Genomic DNA, 19,911 nt, shown 5'->3' with positions numbered 1-19,911 from the left:
TTTATATATAGATACAGGGACGGTTAGGCAGGGATTAGCATTATGCACCCAGAATTGCTTGTGGTTCTGGGTGTATATTGCACCTGACAGGTTCCCTTTAACAAAACTAACACATCGGTTGTCACACTGTAGCTTTTATTTGTCATAACTAAGTTGTTTTTTTTACTTTCTTTTATGAAAAGTTTTGATATAATTATAAATAAGCACTTGTACCTTGTCCCCTCCCACCCTCCACCTCATTGTAGATTGTAAGCTCTCACGAGCAAGGTTGTCTTTATTTTTGCCCTAATTATTGTATATTCTACAACTGTTACTTGTTTGTATATGAACCTCTGAATTTGTAAAGCGCTGCGGAATATGTTGGCGCTATAGAAATATAGATTATTATTATTCTTATTATAATATCGAAAGTCCAATATTATCCTAAACATTTAACATAATTCAATGTCTTTGTACACTGCCAAATTTAAAGCATTACTGTTTTAATTTTTTATTTCATAAATCAATAGTGCACATGAAAATAAGCAACTCTGTAATATATATTATTAGACAAATCTGCATCTTTCTCTGCCATAATCAGTCATTATCAAAATTCTCAATTTTGAGATAAAATCTGTATTCAGTGAAGACTTTCCCATTACTGAGATATGTAGGAGATGGCAGATAGTGCTGATGAGATTCTATGATGCAGGGAGGAGCTAAATGCAGAGGGAGGAGCTAGAACCAGAAGGAGGACTTAGATGCAGAGTGATGAGCCAGAGGCAGAGGGAGGTGCTAGAGACAGAAAAAGGAGCTAGAGGCGGAGGGAGCGCTAGAGGCAGAGGGAGCAGCTAAAGCTAGAGGGAGGAGCTAAAAATAAAGGGAGGACTTAGATGCAGAGTGATGAGCTAGAGGCAGAGGGAGGTGCTAGAGGCAGAAAAAGGAGCTAGAGGCAGAGGGAGACGCTAGAGGTAGAAAAAGGAGCTAGAGGCAGAGGGAAACACTAGAAGCAGAGGGAGGACCTAAAGCCAGAAGGAGGAGCTAAAAATAAAGTGAGGACTTAGATACAGAGTGATGAGCTGGAGGCAAAGGGAGGCGCTAGAGTTAGAGGAAGGAGTTGGAGGTAGAGCTCTGACTCCTCCTCCCTCTTCTATTTGCATAGAATCTCATCAGCACCAACTGCCATCTTCTATTTAGGTAATTGGAAAATCTTCACTGAATACAGATTTTACTTCAGAATTGAGAATTTTGACAATGACTGATCAATTCTGGCAGAGACAGAAGCAGATTTGTCTGATAACATATATTACAAAGTTGCTTATTTTCATGTGTACTATTGACATATGACATAGTGCATTAGATCATGCTGTCAGAGTTTGACAGCATGCTCTAAGGGGTTAAAGGCATGGGTGGATCTGAGATCCACCTGTGCATGTTGGTAACACATGTCTGCTGATCAAATCAGCAGACATATGCGGGGATGATGCCCGCGGTAACCAGGGGGAGGTGACCTAGGACGTACATATATGTCCTAGGTCATGAGGGGGTTAACACCTGACATACTATAAAGAGACATAAAATGCAGAGTCAAAAACAGACTAAAAACAGCAGTGGAAAAAAATGCACATAAACTAATTTACATAATAGGTGCAGAAATTCTACAACATCAAAAATTCATTGTGGGAACATAAATTTAGGGTGTTTTGGAAATTTAGTCGATCTCTGAATATCATGAATTCCTACTAGTTTATAGATCCTTAAGACCACGTGCAAACGTTCAGTGTTAGTGGAGTTTTTTACCAGAGTATTTGTAGCCAAAACCAGGAATTGAACAATGAGAGGAATAGTATAATAGAATCACGGGCACCACTGCTGTATTTATTTTTTATTGATTTTTGACATACAATTACTAATGTAAAAAACTCACCAAATACTCAGTGTGTGTACGGGGCCTTAAGCGTTTGTAAAAGTAGTAAAGAGAAATAGAAAAGAGAAAAATGTTAAAAATATTTGCAAATCAGAAAACTGCATAAACTACAATGGTCATTACAGGGTGGTAACATCCGAGCACAAGTTTGTGGTGGTAATGATAATATGAAAAATGTGTCCTGTCTGAATTGTAGCAGGGGTCTGACAGCCGTGTAGTAGTTCTTTTTATGGATCTTATAAAAGGTCAATAATCAGAAAATAATTAAAGGAGGACATCTATGAAAGAGGCATAATCATTTCCCGGGCTGGCTCTCCTACATGCTGCTTCTTTCTTCTTGCCAATCACAAGTGTGAGTTGAGTCGGGTTATGGGGAAGATATAATGGGGACGTTTTGGGGGTTTTTTAGGGCCACTACTCCAGAATTCTGGCATGTCAATAGGGTTTGTGCAACCAAAGTCTAACATGGTTAGCACTGGTTGGATATTGTAAGGCTGTGTTCACATGTAATGTCCGTGGTGCAATTTTTAGCAGTGATCACACTAAAACGACAGCGTTTTTACAATAATTTTGACAAAAAAGTTTCAACATGACCATAATAGTTAAAAATACCGCTGTAGACTGTAGACATATAAGCAGTTGTCAAGTTATTGAATATACACTGTGTGCAGAATTATTAGGCAAGTTGTATTTTTGAGGATTTTTTTTATTATTGATCAACAACTATGTTCTCAATCAACATAAATATCAAAGCTTAATATTTTTGGAAGTTGGAGTGCATTTTTTTTTAGATTTGGCTATCTTAGGAGGATATCTGTTTGTGAAGGTAACTATTACTGTGCAGAATTATTAGGCAACTTAATGAAAACCAAATATATTCCCATCTCACTTGTTTATTTTCACCAGGTAGTCCAATATAACTGCACAAAATGTAGAAATAAACATTTCTGACAAAAACAAAACCCCAAAAAATTAGTGACCAATATAGCCACCTTTCTTTATGATGACACTCAACAGCCTACCATCCATAGATTCTGTCAGTTGCTTGATCTGCAGCATGCAGCAGCCACCACAGCCTCCCAGACACTGTTCCGAGAGGTGTACTGTTTTTCCTCCCTGTAGATCTCACATTTTATGAGGGACCACAGGTTCTCTATGGGGTTCAGATCAGGTGAACAAGGGGGCCCTGTCATTAGTTTTTCATCTTTTAGACCTTTACTGGCCAGCCACGCTGTGGAGTAGTTGGATGCATGTGATGGAGCATTGTCCTGCATGAATATTATGTTTTTCTTGAACGATACCGACTTCTTCCTGTACCACTGCTTGAAGAAGTTGTCTTCCAGAAAATGGCAGTAGGTCTGGGAGTTGAGTTTCACTCCATCCTCAACCCGAAAAGGTTCCACAAGTTCATCTTTGATGATACCAGCCCATACCAGTACCCCACCTCCACCTTGCTGGCGTCTGAGTCGGAGTGGAGCTCTCTGCCCTTTATTGATCCAGCCTCTGGCCCATCAAGAGTCATTCTCATTTCATCAGTCCATAAAATATTTCAAAAATCAGTCTTAAGATATTTCTTGGCCCAGTCTTGACATTTTATCTTATGTTTTTTGTTCAAAGGTGGTCGTTTTTCAGCCTTCCTTACCTTGGCCATGTCCCTGAGTATGGCATGCCTTGTGCTTTTTGATACTCCAGTAATGTTGCAGCTCTGAAATATGGCCAAACTAGTGGCAAATGGCATCTTGGCAGCTTCACGCTTGATTTTCCTCAATTCATGGGCAGTTATTTGGCGCCTTTTTTGCCCAACACGCTTCTTGCGACCCTTTTGGCTATTTGCCATGTAACGCTTAATTGTTCGGTGATCACGCTTCAAAAATTTGGCAATTTCAAGACTGCTGCATTCCTCTGCAAGACATCACACAATTTTGGACTTTTCAGAGCCCGTCAAATCTCTCTTCTGACCCATTTTGCCAAAGGAAAGGAAGTTGCCTAATAATTAAGCACACCTTATATAGGGTGTTGATGTCATTTCACCGCACCCCTCCTCATTACAGAGATGCACATCACCTGATTTACTTAATTGGTTGTTGAATTTCAAGCCTATACAGCTTGGAGTAGGACAACATGTATAACAATTATCATGTGATCAAAATACTCATTTGCCTAATAATTCTGCACACAGTGTATTTCCAGGAGCAAAAAAAAAGATGTGCTAGACTTATTTAATTAAGAATGTCTGAATGTACGGTATTTGTGCATATATCATGTAGATTTCGAATGACATGTACATATAGATATTTTTTTTATCATTTTTGCAGCAATTTGCAAAAAAGAGAAGAGACGTTGTCTTCAATGGTTAACAGACTTGAATCAGGAATGGAAGAGATGCAAAATGAAAATAAACATTTAACGGTAATGATCTCCTTTTATATCAAAATACAACATATTGTTTGGACACTTTTTAAAAATATGTGAAAGGATTATTCCCATATGCATTGATGGGGTTGTTGTAAAAACAAGCACTTTTATAATTTACTATTTATTTAAATTCCACTGCATTCCCCTGAGAATTACAATAACTATTTTTTGTTCTCGGCTCGTTGCCTCAGTTACCAGCCACCACTGCAGTCTGGGAGTGGTGGCCGACCAGGCACAAAACTTACAAGCTCTTTTTATTGAGCATGTAGGCACTTCAGAGAGGCTAGGTGGGATTGCTGGAGCGCACTATTAGCGTTGCTGTCGGCCAACGTTAGTGCCACTGCCCTTTCAGCAGTGTCAGAAGGTCCCAGTTAAAGAGGACCAACCACCTGGATTTTCCTACATAAACTAAAGCCATTACTATACTGGCGCTATCATGCTGATTCTAAACATACATTTCGTTCTGAGATTGGATGTATACTTTCTGAAATATAGGCAATTAAAGCTTGTGAAATGCACTTATTTGATTGATAGCAGCTACAGAATATCTAATAGGTGGGTCGGGTTTTGTTAGTTTTTTTCTGCACCTGTTTGTCTGCCTGTCCTTCCTCCCCCTATCTCTGTTATCATTGAGGGAAGAGGGAGGGAGGACAAGCAGGCGGACAGGGGCGGGAATATCTAGCAAAACCCAACCCACCTATTAGATATTCTGTGCTGCTATCAATCAAGTAAAGGGGGCTTTACACGCTACGATATAGTTAATGTTTTATCGTCGGGGTCACGTTGCTAGTGACGCACATCCGGCGTCATTAACGATATTGCAGCGTGTGACACTGACCAGCGACCTTAAGCGACCTCAAAAATAGTGAAAATTGTTCACCATGGAGAGGTCGTCCCAAACTCAAAAATCGGTAATGGTTGATTATCGATGTTGTTCGTCTCAGAAAATAAGGTATGTATAGAATCAGCATGATATATATCGCACTGGCTTTAGTTTATATAGGACAATCCTGGTGGCTGGTCCTCTTTAAGACCAGTGGCGCAACAATGCGGTTGGACTGAACTGTGAGTCAATCAGGAGTGTCCGCCCCTAAACTATGAGGGAGTCGTTGGCTGTAGAATGTACACACCATAGTCCGCATATGGCCAACCCATTTATTAAACATTTAATCATTTACATAGAGATGTTAACAGCTTATTTACTATGAATGTTGTCATTGCACTGGTAACCAAAACAAGTGAAATTTACACTTGCAGTCAATAAATGTGTCAGATATTACCATCTATAAAAGATAATCTGAGGTTTCAGTTGCAAATGTGATAAATAAATTAAAAATGCCATAGTCGTAGCCTAAATCCAATCACTTCCTATATGAAGCTGCGCTGGAGTACCTAATAATCACCACCTGACTGTAGGGAGCTGTGCCGACATTGGTTCTTCACCTTCATTTACATCTGGCCCGACCATAGCTGATAACAGTGCGGTCATCAATAGTAATAGTGGACAACCCCTTTAAAAGGAACCTGACATGTCCGCCATGCCCTCCAACTAAGCAGTATTCCTATATGTGTTGCTAAATTCCCAGCCTAATCAGCCATTTATAATATTAGTCCATATTTTAAAAAAGTATGTATATGCTCCATTTTTCTTATGCTAATTAGGCCTTTGACTAGTCGATGTGGTGTTAGATTCCCAAGGCTAGTCTGCCCTCTCTGCATCATATCACGGACCTGTGGGTGTGATAACATGATTTGCAAGAGCTGGTGTCATTGCCAGTTCTCTGCAAATCTCTCTCATGAGCGCGGGTCTATTCGGCAGCACCATTGCACCCCTAACGTCGGGTGTACACTTCCCAGCTTCACTACATATGTCCAGGAGTTCAGAAAACGACTGTTCTTCGGCGCCATTATGTACATGAGCCGTCTTCTGCCCTTCTGGTAACACGTGGTGAAGCTGGGTGTGCACTTCCTGGCTGTTTCACTTCACATGACCAGAAGTGCAGAAAATAGCTGTTCTTCGGCTCCTTTGTGTACATCAGCCACCTTCTGAAGGGCCTATAAAGGGCTGTATAATCAGAGAATTTAGCAATCCATATACACATGCCACTTGGTTGGTAGGACATAGGCGGACATGAGAGGTTCCCTTTAAAGGGAATCTGTCACCAGGTTTTTGCTACCTAAACTGAGAGCAGCATAATGTAGGGGCAGAGATCCTGATTCCAGCGATGTGTCACTTACTGGGCTGCCTAGTGCAGTTTTGATAAAGTCACTGATTGATCAGCAGTAGATTATCTTTACAGGACTACTTGGCGTGCTGTCAGGTAGTCCAGCATATTCATGAGCTCTGTATAACTGCTAGATCTGTAGCAGAGAAAACAAGTAAGTGACACATCGCTGGAATCATGGACTCTGTCTTTACATTATGCTGCATCTCAGATGGGGAGCAAAAACCTGCTGACAGATTCCCTTTAATTATCGGTGGTCTGTTGAGAAATGATTAGATCTACATATAACTAGGACCTACCTGGGTCTGAGCGACCACAGTGAAAATGTTAATGACTCTGAAATGTTTAATGACCCTATTATTCCTAGCCTTTGTTCCTGGAGCTGTTTTTCAAAGGAAAATTAGTTAATACATCAATATTTTAGTATTTAATCTGAAGAATGACTGAGAATATTGGTAGAAAAAGTGATCATTTAATAAGAAAATGGTCCTTTCAAATGTAGAATATTTTATTTTGTAACAAATATCAGCTTTGCCTCTATAATATTCTTTAGTTGTACAGAAAAAATATTTTATTTATCATACCTAGAAAGGATTTTATGTTTTAGAAATCATCATTTGGTGCATATAAAGACAAGGTAATATTTTACGTTTCAAAATTGTGAAAGAAAAACAAAAGAGGGAGAAAGCTGAGCAAATGTAACAATGTGGCGGGGCTTAAAATCTGTGTTTAAATGCTCAATGCAATTTCATATTTTTCGGTTTGTATAGGAACACGGTGTGGAACAGCGAGCACTACTTTCAGAACTTAAAAGACAGCTTGAAACACAAGAGTAAGTACCTGCATGCTTTTATTTCATCTGATCTGCGCCAAATTTCATTCTAGAAACATCCCAGAGCATTGCTAATAGCAGAGAATGCAGAGAGAAATGCAGATACACTCAACTGTAACTGCTGGAAATGCAGGAGACCGGCAGCCCCGCAGCCACACGATTTCTTTTTTGGGAGGGGATTTTCTACAGGCAACAAGAATCGCATTAGAATATAGAAGAATCCTGAATAAACTCAAGATATCTTTGTAGGCCTGACAATGGCAGCAGTTCTTCATGTATGCCATAGGCAAGGAGAAGGTGACCACCTAGGTGTCCTGTGAGTTTGAAAGAGGCACAATGAAAAAATAATAGTTTTTAGTGTTTGTCAGTATAAATAGGAACATTAGAGATTGGAGGGGGGCAAAGGAAACAATAAAATGAATAATTATCTGACCGCTATCATTTCTAAGGGTGTGTGGCATCACTCTGGGCACCAAGTCAGCTTCTGCCTCTACCCATTGCTAGATTTGTTTAGTCCAGTGATTGTCTATAAAGTGTAATTACTAGCGATGGGCGTACTTGCAGATACCCAGGATCAGCAGGTCCAACCTGGTTAAAAAATTTTTTCGATCTGGCCGGAAGCTGGTTCCCATATTAGTCTATGGGGACTAGAATGCAGCGCTTTAAAATGGTGGTAGAAGGGACTGGGGGATTGGAGCAAGCAAAAGCATTATACTTACCGAGCCTCTGCGCTGCTCTAAAGCTACTTCAAGGGCTGCTCATTATCCTTCATACATATTCACTGCTTCCCCCACCCACCGACAGTCCCTGCATCTCTGATGAATTGCAGTCAGAGTCACGCCCAGCCTGTTTGACAGCATGTCTGACTGCAATCAATCAGGGGCACTGTGTGCTGTAATAATAAATAAATAAAAAAATTGGGGTAGAGTCCCCCCATATTAGGATACCCGGCACAGGTAAAGTATATGGCTACAGGCTGCAGGCTCCAGCTCTGTGCTTATCTTGGCTGTGTATGAAAATAAAAAGAACCGCATGTGACTTTTTAAAAAATTATTTAAATAAATACTTTTAAAAAACGGCATGCGGTCCCCCCCAACTTTGATACCTAGCCATGATAAAGCCAACTGCTTTATCGGACTCCCCACCTGGTATTCTAAGATTGGGGAGGCCCATGGTTATTGGGGCCCCCCCAGCCTAAAAAATAGCAGCCGCCCAAAATTATCGCATCCATTAGATGCGACAATCCCGGAACTTTACCCAGCTCATCCATCCTTGCCCTGGTGCAGTGCCAATCAGGGTAATAAAGGGTTAAAGGGAACCTGCCAGTTTCAATATGCATCCAGAACCACAAGCAGTTCTTCTCGGTGCATATTGGTAATCCTTGCCTAACTGTCCCTGTATACACTACCATAGATAAAGAGATCTTTAGAAAAAGTATTTCTTAAGATTTTTTAATGTATGCTAATGAGCGAAGGGACTAGTCCCCTGGGCATTAGTTCCCCTGGCAAGTCAGCTCCATTAGCATGTTAGTACACCCCTGTGGGTGTACTAACATGCTAATGAATGCACAGCGTCAGAGGATGATCTCACTCACCTCTCCGCTGCCATCGCCGCCCGACACTGGATTTCAGCTCAATGCTTGACCTCAGACTTCCCGTCATGTGCACTATGAAGCTGGGTGTACGCGTCCTGGCTTCAAACTGAAGGAGTGCACATGAACAAAACTCTGGGGTCATTCATACTGAGCCTAAATCAAGCGTCAGACACGATGGCAGCAGAGAGGTGAGTGAGAGCATCCTCTGACGCTGCGCATTCATTAGCATGTTAGCACGCCCACAGGGGCGTACTAACATACTAATGGAGCTGAACAGCCAGGGAAACTAACACCCAGGGGACTAGTCCCCTTGCTCATTAGCATACAATTAAAGATCTTTAGAAGTTCTTTTTCTAAAGATCCCTTTATCTATGCTAGTGTATACAGGGACTGACAGAAAGGGATTTGCAATATGCTCCCAGAACTGCTCGTGGTTCTGGGTGCATATTGGACCTGACAGGTTCCCTTTAATAACAGCGCACAGCTATCACAAAGCCTAAGATTAGTAATGAGAGGCATCTATGAGACTCCCCATTACTAATCTGTAAATGAAAAGAAATAAACAAACATCAAAAAAATCCTTTATTTGAAATAAACCTCTCCACCCCAAAACACCCTCTTTCACCACTTTATTAACCCTTCAAAACACCCAGATCCAACATAACCTACAAGAGGTCCCACAGCTATTCAAGCTCTGTTACATCTGAAGTGACAGTGTACGTGCATAGGTGCATAGAACATGACCACCTGCTTTGAGTTTCAAGCAAAGAATGACCAGTGCAATGAGCTGTGACATCACTCAGATTGTTTGCTATCACAGCTGGAGGTTCCAACAGTCCTCCACCTGTGATCGCAGGTAACCTCACCTGAGGTCACTCAGTTCAGTGTAGTCACCTGAAATCAGGTTACCTGTAATCACAGGTGGAGGAACGTGGGAACCTCTAGCTGTGACCACAAATAACCTGAGTGACGTCACCGCTCATTGCATGGCCCAGTCTGTGCCCGAGACTTGCAGTGACCAGGAAATTTTATTCCCAACAGGAAACTACCATCCCCATTACAAAATGGTGTGACAAGTGAGACACCGCAACACCACTCTTATTTTTCTCTGGGGCTGCTGGCAAAAGCCAATTGCAGCGCTTGTCAGACCCATATGGACTGAAAGAGGCAACAGAACAAACATATGCACTGTCACTCCAATCTAGCGGGAATAAAACAGCTAAACTGCACAGGTCCCAGGATTTCAGACCCTACTGATCATCAAGTTATCACCTATCCCATGGATAAGTAATCACTTCTTTGCCCCAGAGAAAGCCCTATAAGTCCTTGTTAACCAATGGGTTAATGATGTGCTGAAAACTGTCCCACAGGAAATAGTCCCTGCAAAAGGGACTATTTTCTATGGGACATGCAAAAGGTTGTTGAGGATTGGAAAAAAATGTGAAATGGACCTCAGCTGCTATACTGGACACATAGTCCATGGAAAAGATTGACGCTGATTCTGGGAAAGGAAATAATTTTATTTTTCTTTATAACTGTTGACAAAATTAAGTCAGCAGCCAGATTCACCAGTTTAATACTGTTCTGTGAGGTCCGGAAGATGAGGAGCTCATAAGTCATAAGAGCCTGCATTGTGATTGGACATGAAAAGCATCTAATAACTAAGAAATTGCAGTCCGGCACCTCGTTGCCTGCACTGAATATAGGTGATATTACAGAATTGAGTATTCTGCTTTTCTTGGGCAGGAGCTCGGTATCCCACTGCTCCAGTTACTCATCTCTACGAAATTACATTAAAGTTGCAGCCTTCACATAAATCATTTGGAAAGTGAGGATCTGAGGCTTGAAAATTTAATAGAATCTAATTGCGGGGTTTTCACACTGCACTTTAGTAAATTGTGATCTTAGCATAAAAACACAGTGGCCCGAGAGCACGGGATTTTATTATAAAGATGTCAGTGTTAGTCGGAAACATGCACATATTTTTTATTGGATATTAACGCTTCCAGTGATCAATGACAGCGTGCCGAGTACATTAGAATTTGTTTTTGATCAGCAGAATGCAATTATTCACCAAACTCAAAACAGAAGGCAAACTTGTAAGAGAAAGCGGAAGAGTTATGGCTTTCTTACAGCGCAGGTAATTTTAATATAGACGAGATTGGTCCAAGTCCTGCAGTTTGGACTGATAGATCATCTCACACAACTATCATTTCAATAATCTCAATGACAGTGCGGCACCGGATACTTGGTACACTATTATAAATTAAATTTACGGCAAATGTCATTGCTGGGAATATGGAGAGAAATCCGTCATTTGTGTTTGTGGAAGTTAAGATAGGGAAAAATTTAAGATTCTGTGACAAAACATAACAAAAATGATGTATATGTCGGGGCGATATTACCAGTTGTATGCAATTTCCTTTTTCCATTACAATTTCATTAATATACTGGAGTCACAACTGAGTGTGCTATACCAGCACAGCATGTTCTCAGAAGAAATAAGCACATACCTAGATGCCCAGTGATAAGACGAAATGGCAGGTTTGCTTCTTGAAGCGGAAACGGACGCTGCTGCATGTGACAAATTTGCTTCAGCTCGACACGGGATGTGTGGATGGCAGCCATGTTTATCTAGCGCTGTTCTTTAAGGTTTCTAAAATACACTTTGGTGAGAACTGTGAGGCAAAGCACAGCAGGTAGCAATAGCAAATGCTGTAGACAAGTTGCAGCTCTGATTAGAACACGGATGAGTTAAGCACGGGGAGATGGAATATACATCAATAGGAAGGAAATTTTCATCTCAAGTTCTGAGAACTGGATTATTGCGGCGTTGTTTTTTCTTTTTCTATTTTTCCCCTCTTTTAGGCCCTTTTAGAACAATTATTCTTTTTTGAATATTACCTCCTCCACCCCTATATAATAATTTGGGGAGGGTGCACTATGCACAGATCATCTGACTACTTTAGAAACCCCTTATCACTTTCATAGAAAAAAGCCATGAGGTTAGTTAGGTTTCATGATCACAAAACTAGGCAAATGATGTCCCATGTCCAGGTCTTCTTTTTTGAATATTACCTCCTCCACCCCTATATAATAATTTGGGGAGGATGCACCACGCACAGATCATCTGACTACTTTAGAAACCCCTTATCACTTTCATAGAAAAAAGCCACGAGGTTAGTTAGGTTTCATGATCACAAAAATAGGCGAATGATATACCATGTCCAGATTTATTTTTTTCTGCCCTTATCATATACAGAATTATTCCTAAATAAAAATACACCCACCCCCCACACTCCTGATCTCCTTTCTGTTTGGCTTATTCAGTTTCATATTTTCCTGCAATATAATCACTTCCATCTTTTACAATGAATAGTTAATCATTTTTATAAAGCACATACATTGTACATAAATATCAGTTTCTTAAAGAGGTTGTCCACTTTTACAGTCATGGCTTATCCTTAAGATAGGTCATTAATGTCTGATCGGTCGGGGTCCGACACACCGCACCCCGCCAATCAGCTGTTCTCATTTATGAAGAAAAGATATCCCTTTAAAGATGTTGTCTACTACTTTAACATTGATGGCCTAGCCTTAGGATACATTATCAGTGTCTTATGGACCAGGGCAGACACCCGCACCCCCAGCTGATCAATTGTTCTTGTTGTCGATGGTGGCAGCAGGTAGCCAGAATTGGCAGTTCCGGGACTGCTCTGTCTTATGATAGTGGCCGCGGCTAGGTACTGCACATCTGCCTCCTAGTTTGAATGGGAGGCGGTTGTGCAGTACCCGGCCAGTGCTGCTATCAGAAGACAAAGCAGTTCCAAAACTGCCAATTCTGGCTACCTGCTGCCACCATCGACAACAAGAACAATTGATCAGCTGGGGGTGCGGGTGTCTGCCCTGGCCCATAAGACACTGATAATGTATCCTAAGGCAAGGCCATCAATGTTAAAGTAGTGGACAACATTAAAGGAATATCTCTTGTTCATAAATGGTTTATATTGCATGGGTTTTTTTTTTTTTAGAAACAACCAACATGGCAGTGTTCGCCTAACGTATAAGGCTATGTGCCCAAGGGAGAAAGTAACCGCAGATTTTTCATGGAAAACCTGAAGATTTTCTAGATTTTACAGATAAATCCGTGGGTTTACGCATGTATAGACACCCCCCATGTTATCCTTATGGGATTTGGGGAGGGCTGTATCAATGCTGCGGTATTTGCGGCTGCGAAAATGCTGCGGGTTTCCCGCAGCCGCACGTAACTGCATGTCAATTATTCATGCGGAATGATCTGCGGAATTCCCGCTCCTCCACTATGGAGATACATGTCGGGAATTCCGAAGGAATTCCGCATAAAATCTGCACTGTTTCCGTAGGTTTACCGTATCAACTCCGCAGATATACCGCAGTAATGGATAGCTGCAGCTTCCGGGGAGCTGACGCATGAATCTGCGGAAGTACCTGCACAAAAGTCCGCAGTTACGATCTCCCGTGGGCATATGGCCTAATGGTTACCTATCTTTAAAGGATACTAATTATGCCTGTGTAGTTGGTAAAACCCAATAATGGTATGTGCACAGAACAAATTTTTTATTTGGATTCTGTCGCAGAAACGCTCATAATAATGAATGCTTTTTCTTCCTATGTTCAGGATTTTGAACGTCTTCTAAATGCTTCAGGTTTCAAAAACCACCAATTGGTTGTGTCCGGACCATTCTGTTCTATACTTTATAATACCTGCCAATCGGAATCAAAAAATGCCTGGAAGACGACCTAATGTTTTTTTTGTGCCGTTTGGCATTGTGCTTACTTTAAAAACACTCGTGATTTCATTATTATTCAACGGAGTGAAAAAAATTGGCAGGAAATGATAATAATAAAGGTGTAAAACAAGAAAAAAAAACATTCTGAAAACCATTTAAAAATTAAAAGACACCTTAGAAAATAAAATGGCACAGTTTCTTAAAGCATATTCTGCTTTAAATACTTGGCGGGTTCACCTGAGTATATAACACTTTAAATGAATCTGAGAGCAACATAATGTATTGGCAGAGACCCTGAGTCTAGTAATGTGTCACTGGGCTGCTTAGTGTAGTTTGATAAAATCACTGATATACCAGGAGGAGATATTACCTGAGGACTACATGGTCTGCTTCCAGGAAGTCCAGTCACACCCCCACCACTGACTGGCACAGTGTACACAGAAAGCTGCCAATCAGTGGTGTGGGCGGGATTATACAAAGCTCAACATTCAGAGGACTGTTAGATCTGTAACAGATAAATTGGTTTTATTAAAACTGCAGCACTCAGTAAAGTCCAAGACACATGGCTGGAAACCAGGTCTCTGCCCCTACATCATGCTGCTCTTAGATGGAGAAGCATGATCCTGCTGACAGATTCCCTTACAGTATGGGGGGATTTCATGTTATCAGTCTATTTGCTGTATGTCAATGGGATGCGGGCTAAAGTTTATATTAAGTACGACTGTAATCTAATAATAGATTGGAATGGAAGCTGATGGGATTTGGGGGTCCCTCGCTGCCTGAAATGTTTTCATTTTTTTTCGGGTACCATCAATATATACCATTTTGGGAGATTTTAGGTATTCCAAGACCATGTTGGGATGCCATGAGCCGCAGTGAGCATATGTCTGCTCCGTGTATTCACATGTGCACTCTTCTTTCAGCAGTCCCTTTTTCCTCAGGCCTACCCACAGGTAGGAGTCTGTTATGCCTTCAGACATGAGGCATGGATTATGTTTTTCAAACCTTAAAGGGTGCTTTACACGCTGCGACATCGCTAGCGATAGCACCCGCCCCCGTCGTTCATGCGACATTTGGTGATCGCTGCCGTAGCGAACATTATCGCTACAGCAGCGTCACATGCACATACCTGTCACAGCGACGTCACAAAACGGTCGTCCAATAGCAGATGTTGATCTCCCTAAGGTCAACCATCCTTGCTCACAATAGCAGAGGAGGGGCGGAGATGAGTGGCTGGAACATGCCACCCACCTCCTTCCTTCCTCATTGCCGGTGGAGGCAGGTAAGGAGATGTTCCTCGTTCCTGCGGTATCACACATAGTGATGTGTGACGCCGCAGGAACGACAAATAACCTCGCTACTAACCTGACAACGATTTTTGGTAAATGAAAGGCGTGTCACAGACCAACAATTTTTGCCTCTTTTGCGATCGTTTACGGTCGCTCAGAGGTGTTACACGCTGCGATATCGCTAACAACGCCGGATGTGCATCACTAACACCGTGACCCCGACAATATATCGGTAGCGATGGCGCAGCGTGTAAATGGCCCTTTATGCCAGTGTTAAATCCACAGGAGAACCATTTTTAAAATGTTATTATGGATTAATGACCCACTCCTTATATAGCACCAGTAAATTCCACAGCGCAGTACAGAGGTTTTCACCTTTCACATCAGTCCCTGTCCCCAATTGCGCTCAGTCTGCTCTCCACTATTTTAGGTTTTGTACTTACATAATTTCGCTTATGGAAAATCTGCTTTGTTTGATAGTTTTCATTAATTATCCATATTACAAAATTATTTGTGGGTACTGAGCTGCGTTGCAGATTTCATATCCACAAAATGTGTATTTCTGCCACAGATATCAGAGTGGATTTCGCCCTTTGCAATGCATTGGGTCAAATGAGTATACAATCCGCGAGGGATGTGCAGCATGGGAAGACACCCCTGGACCCACATACACCAGGGTCACTTTTATGGGAAGTCAATGAACCTCTTGGTATATTTTTTGAAGTCTGGGAATAAACTAGAGTACTCAGAGAAAATCCATGGAGAACATAAAAAGTCTATGCAGCTGTTACCTTTGGTCAAAGCCAGAACCCCAGTGATGCAACCGAAGAACCTTCTCCCATAAATCTATATGTGCCATCATGCAGCATTCAATGGGAATACATCCACAATAGGATTGTTCTGCGGATGTTCTGGATGTGACACAAGTAGAATAGATAGATATTGCATATTTACGTCGTGCTCTCATGTATAAATGCATATGTTTATTACATGTATGTTTTTGGTACCTTACCCAAAGGAAACAGCAAGAAGATGGGGGTTGTAATTTAGCAGTATCCAGTGCACTGAACGCGGCCTCCCTGCGGAGCACTTCTGATATATCTATCATTGTCTGTTTCTATGATTGATAGTTTAATAATGTTACTAGCAACAACAAACCCGTGACACACAGGGGCTGTGAATCCAGATCTCAATACGAGGGCTGCGTTTCTCCAGTAAATTGTCTATAGGCACATTTTGGGCACACACTGTGTGTGTTGGAACATGAAGTATAGAGGTGGCTGGAGGGCACCCGCTGCTCACAGACAAGCTTCTGTAAACATTTAGAAATGGCTCCTCGGGAGTTTTATGACTATGGCTATGCAGACATTGGCATCCCTGCAATGTATATTAGTATATTTCATTAGTAAATGATTATTTGTGCTCATCTGTGGTCCATCGTGCTGACCTTTCTCAATGTGTGAGAGAACTGGAATGAAGAACTATGATGTGTTGAAGTTATGCATAAAGCAGAATATCTATCTTTTATGGAAAAATATTACAAAGTTTTGGTAGAAGTCCAATCCCTGGAACCCCTGAACCCCTTGTAGGGATATGGCTCACACGGTTGTAGTGTGAGGTAGGCGCAAAAAGCAGTTTCAACGTCTTGGCTATTCTATTTAGACTTAATAATCCACTCGGGCTAAAAAAAGTCTAAAAAGCCTTTTGCACCACAAAGTGAGAACATAAAGCAAATAGTCCACACAACAGTGCGGGTTCGCCTGCTCAGGTTAATGTCCAGCTCTCATTCCTTAGAAAGGAAAAACAACACTGGAGAACTGCACACCTCCACACACAGACACCTAGTGAATCCACCTGAACTTTATGTCCACCATACCAAGCCTTGAGGCGGGGATATGTGAGCTGCCAGTCCCACCCATCTCTCTGACAGCTCATAAACCTGGCACCTTGCCAGCCCTGTTAACCCTATCAGTACTACGTGTACTGGAGCTAACTTCGAGACTTACATCACAGAGGATAACCACTTCTGTGATACATATCTCCCCTCCATCACATGTCCGGCTACTGTCTTACACTCAGTAGTTTGGAAGAACAAAAGTACTGCAGTTCTTTTGCCCATCTCCAGCACAACCGCACTCCAAACCAATGATTGTGCAGGGCAAAAATAGCAAAGGCCAAGCTACACCGTAATGATTGTGCAGGGAACTGCAATACCGTTCTATTCAACATCAGCAATAATGTTCTGTTATAGTTTACTGTCTGACTGGTGGCTGGAAGGACCAAAAAAAGCACAAAGTAAATGGACAACACACCAGTAGCAGTATGGATGCAGTGGAGACTGGAAACAACACTCAGAGAATTGTAGGCAATCCAGAAAAAATGATGAAAAATCCAGCTCAAGAATAAAATAATTAATTTAAGACATTAAAATCCCAAAGCTCCTAGAAGGCAATCAGTCAGCAGGTTTTTGCTATGTAATCTTAAGGCCGCATGCTGTAATGGTTAACACACAGATTTTTGGCAATCCATCCCTTATCAAGGTCTGTGCTGTTGTTTATCTGCAATGCATTCAGTTGAGGTAGCAAAAATCTGCAGACAGATTTTCTTGAAAGGAAATCAGTCAGCAGGTTTTTGCTATTAATTTTGAGAGAAACATAAAGTAGAGGCAAAGTCTGATTCCAGAGATGTGTCACTTGTTAGGCCCCCTTCACACGTCCGTGAAAAACACGCACGTGTGTTATGGGCCGTTTTTCGGGTCCGTGTCCCGTTTTTGTGTCCGTTTTTATAGTCCATGTGGCATCTGTGTGAATTGCGTATGCTAGCCGTGTTTGTGTGTAGAACGTCCGTGTGTGCCTGGGGAATGAACGTGTATGTGTACGTGGAATATCCGTGTGGAATGTCCGTGTGTGTGATGCACAATGTCGTTTATAAATGTCGGCTGACAGCAGACAGAGTTGCGCGATGAGAATGAACTCGGGTGAACTTCACCCGACTTCATCCTCATGCCGCGGCTCTGTCTGTGTCGAGTACTGATTAGCGGTCATCTGTGAAGGATTCACCGGTGACCGCTAATCCCCCGAGTGACTGAAGTTTCCCCCCCTCTCTCATACTCACCGATCACTGGCGCGGCGCTGCACGGCATTCACACTGCTGCGGCGGCTTTTACTATTTTGAAAAAGCCGGCCGCTCATTAAACAATCTCGTATTCCCTGCTTTCCCCGCCCACCGGCGCCTATGATTGGTTGCAGTGAGACACGCCCCCACGCTGAGTGACAGGTGTCTCACTGCACCCAATCACAGCAGCCGGTGGGCGTGTCTATACTGTGCAGTTAAAAAAATAAATAAATAATTAAAAAAACCGGCATGCGCCCCCCCCCCAATTTTAATGCCAGCCAGATAAAGCCATACGGCTGAAGGCTGGTATTCTCAGGATGGGGAGCTCCACGTTATGGGGAGCCCGACACCCTAACAATATCAGTCAGTAGCCGCCCAGAATTGCCGCATACATTATATGCGACAGTTCTGGGACTGTACCCAGCTCTTCCCGATTTGCCCTGGTGCTTTGGCAAATCGGGGAAATAAGGAGTTAATGGCAGCCCATAGCTGCCACTAAATCCTAGATTAATCATGTCAGGCGTCTCCCCGAGATGCCCTTCATGATTAATCTGTAAGTTACAGTAAATCAGGGGTGGGGAACCTTTTTTCTGTTGGTGGCCATTTGGAAATTTCTACCAACCTTCGGGGGCCGCACAAAATTATCAATGTTTAAATGACCCTGCTATATTGGGTGAAACAATTAATTAACTGGGGGCATGGGGCTGGGGGCACGCACATCACACGCGGGGCTGGGGGCACGCACATCACACGCGGGGCTGGGGGCACGCACATCACACGCGGGGCTGGGGGCACAGACACCACACGCGGGGCTGGGGGCACAGACACCACACGCGGGGCTGGGGGCACAGACACCACACGCGGTTCTGGGGGCACAGACACCACACGCGGGGCTGGGGGCACAGACACCACACGGAGATTGCACACAGGATTGGGGTGATTCGCTGCACACAGGATTGGGGTGATTCGCTTCACACAGGATTGGGGTGATTCGCTGCACACAGGATTGGGGTGATTCGCTGCACACAGGATTGTGTGGGGGTGCACACAGGATTGTGTGGGGGCTGCACACAGGACATTGGGGGGCTGCACACAGGATTGTGTGGGGGTGCACACAGGACATTGGGTGGGGTGCACACAGGACTGGGTGATGGGCTGCACATAGGACGGGGGGGCTGCATACAGGATTGTGTGGGGGTGCACACAGGACATTGGGGGGCTGCACATAGGACTGGGTGATGGGCAGCACATAGGACTGGGGGGGCTGCACACAGGATTGTGTGGGGGTGAACACAGGACATTGGGGGGCTGCACACAGGACATTGGGGGAGGGGTGCACACAGGACATTGGGGGGCTGCACACAGGACATTGGGGGCACACTGCGCTGAGAGTTTCATGCAACTCTGGGGGAGAGGGTTTACAGAACTGGGGTTTAGGCACAAAGCATTGGGCAGGGCACATAGCAGCAGAGGGTCGGCGCTGGACTCACAGCAGCATTGCATTCACATCACCGGAGTGCAGGAGCCGGACACACTGCATCAGAAGGAGAAGGTGGGCACTGATCTCCGGAGGGCAGGGGGCGTGCACACAACGCTGGAAGCTGTGAGGCTGCTGTGGACCCGCCCACAAAGTAAGCACTGGCCGACGGGAGAACACATTGCAGCACAAACAGCAATGTGTGGATTTAAAGGGCCGGCGGCAGCAAGACCGCGGTGGCAGCACGAGCACTGCCTCCCCCGGGAATCTGCCCGGGGGCCACATAAAAG

At 43.1% G+C, this 19,911-nt stretch overlaps 1 protein-coding gene across 1 annotated transcript in view; it reads left to right on the top strand.

Annotated features, from left to right (window-relative positions):
* The window catches only part of LOC142317132 (uncharacterized), a 566,806-nt gene that overhangs the window by 486,976 nt on the left and 59,919 nt on the right, over positions 1-19,911 (top strand). The window contains exons 23-24 of the mRNA XM_075353156.1: positions 4,222-4,315; positions 7,317-7,378. Of these exons, the coding sequence (XP_075209271.1) occupies positions 4,222-4,315; positions 7,317-7,378 (156 nt within the window). The remainder of the gene's footprint in view (positions 1-4,221; positions 4,316-7,316; positions 7,379-19,911) is intronic.

Source organism: Anomaloglossus baeobatrachus, chromosome 6 (genome assembly GCF_048569485.1).
Source record: "Anomaloglossus baeobatrachus isolate aAnoBae1 chromosome 6, aAnoBae1.hap1, whole genome shotgun sequence".
NCBI lineage: Eukaryota > Metazoa > Chordata > Amphibia > Anura > Aromobatidae > Anomaloglossus > Anomaloglossus baeobatrachus.
This window is presented reverse-complemented; position numbering and strand designations above follow the sequence as displayed.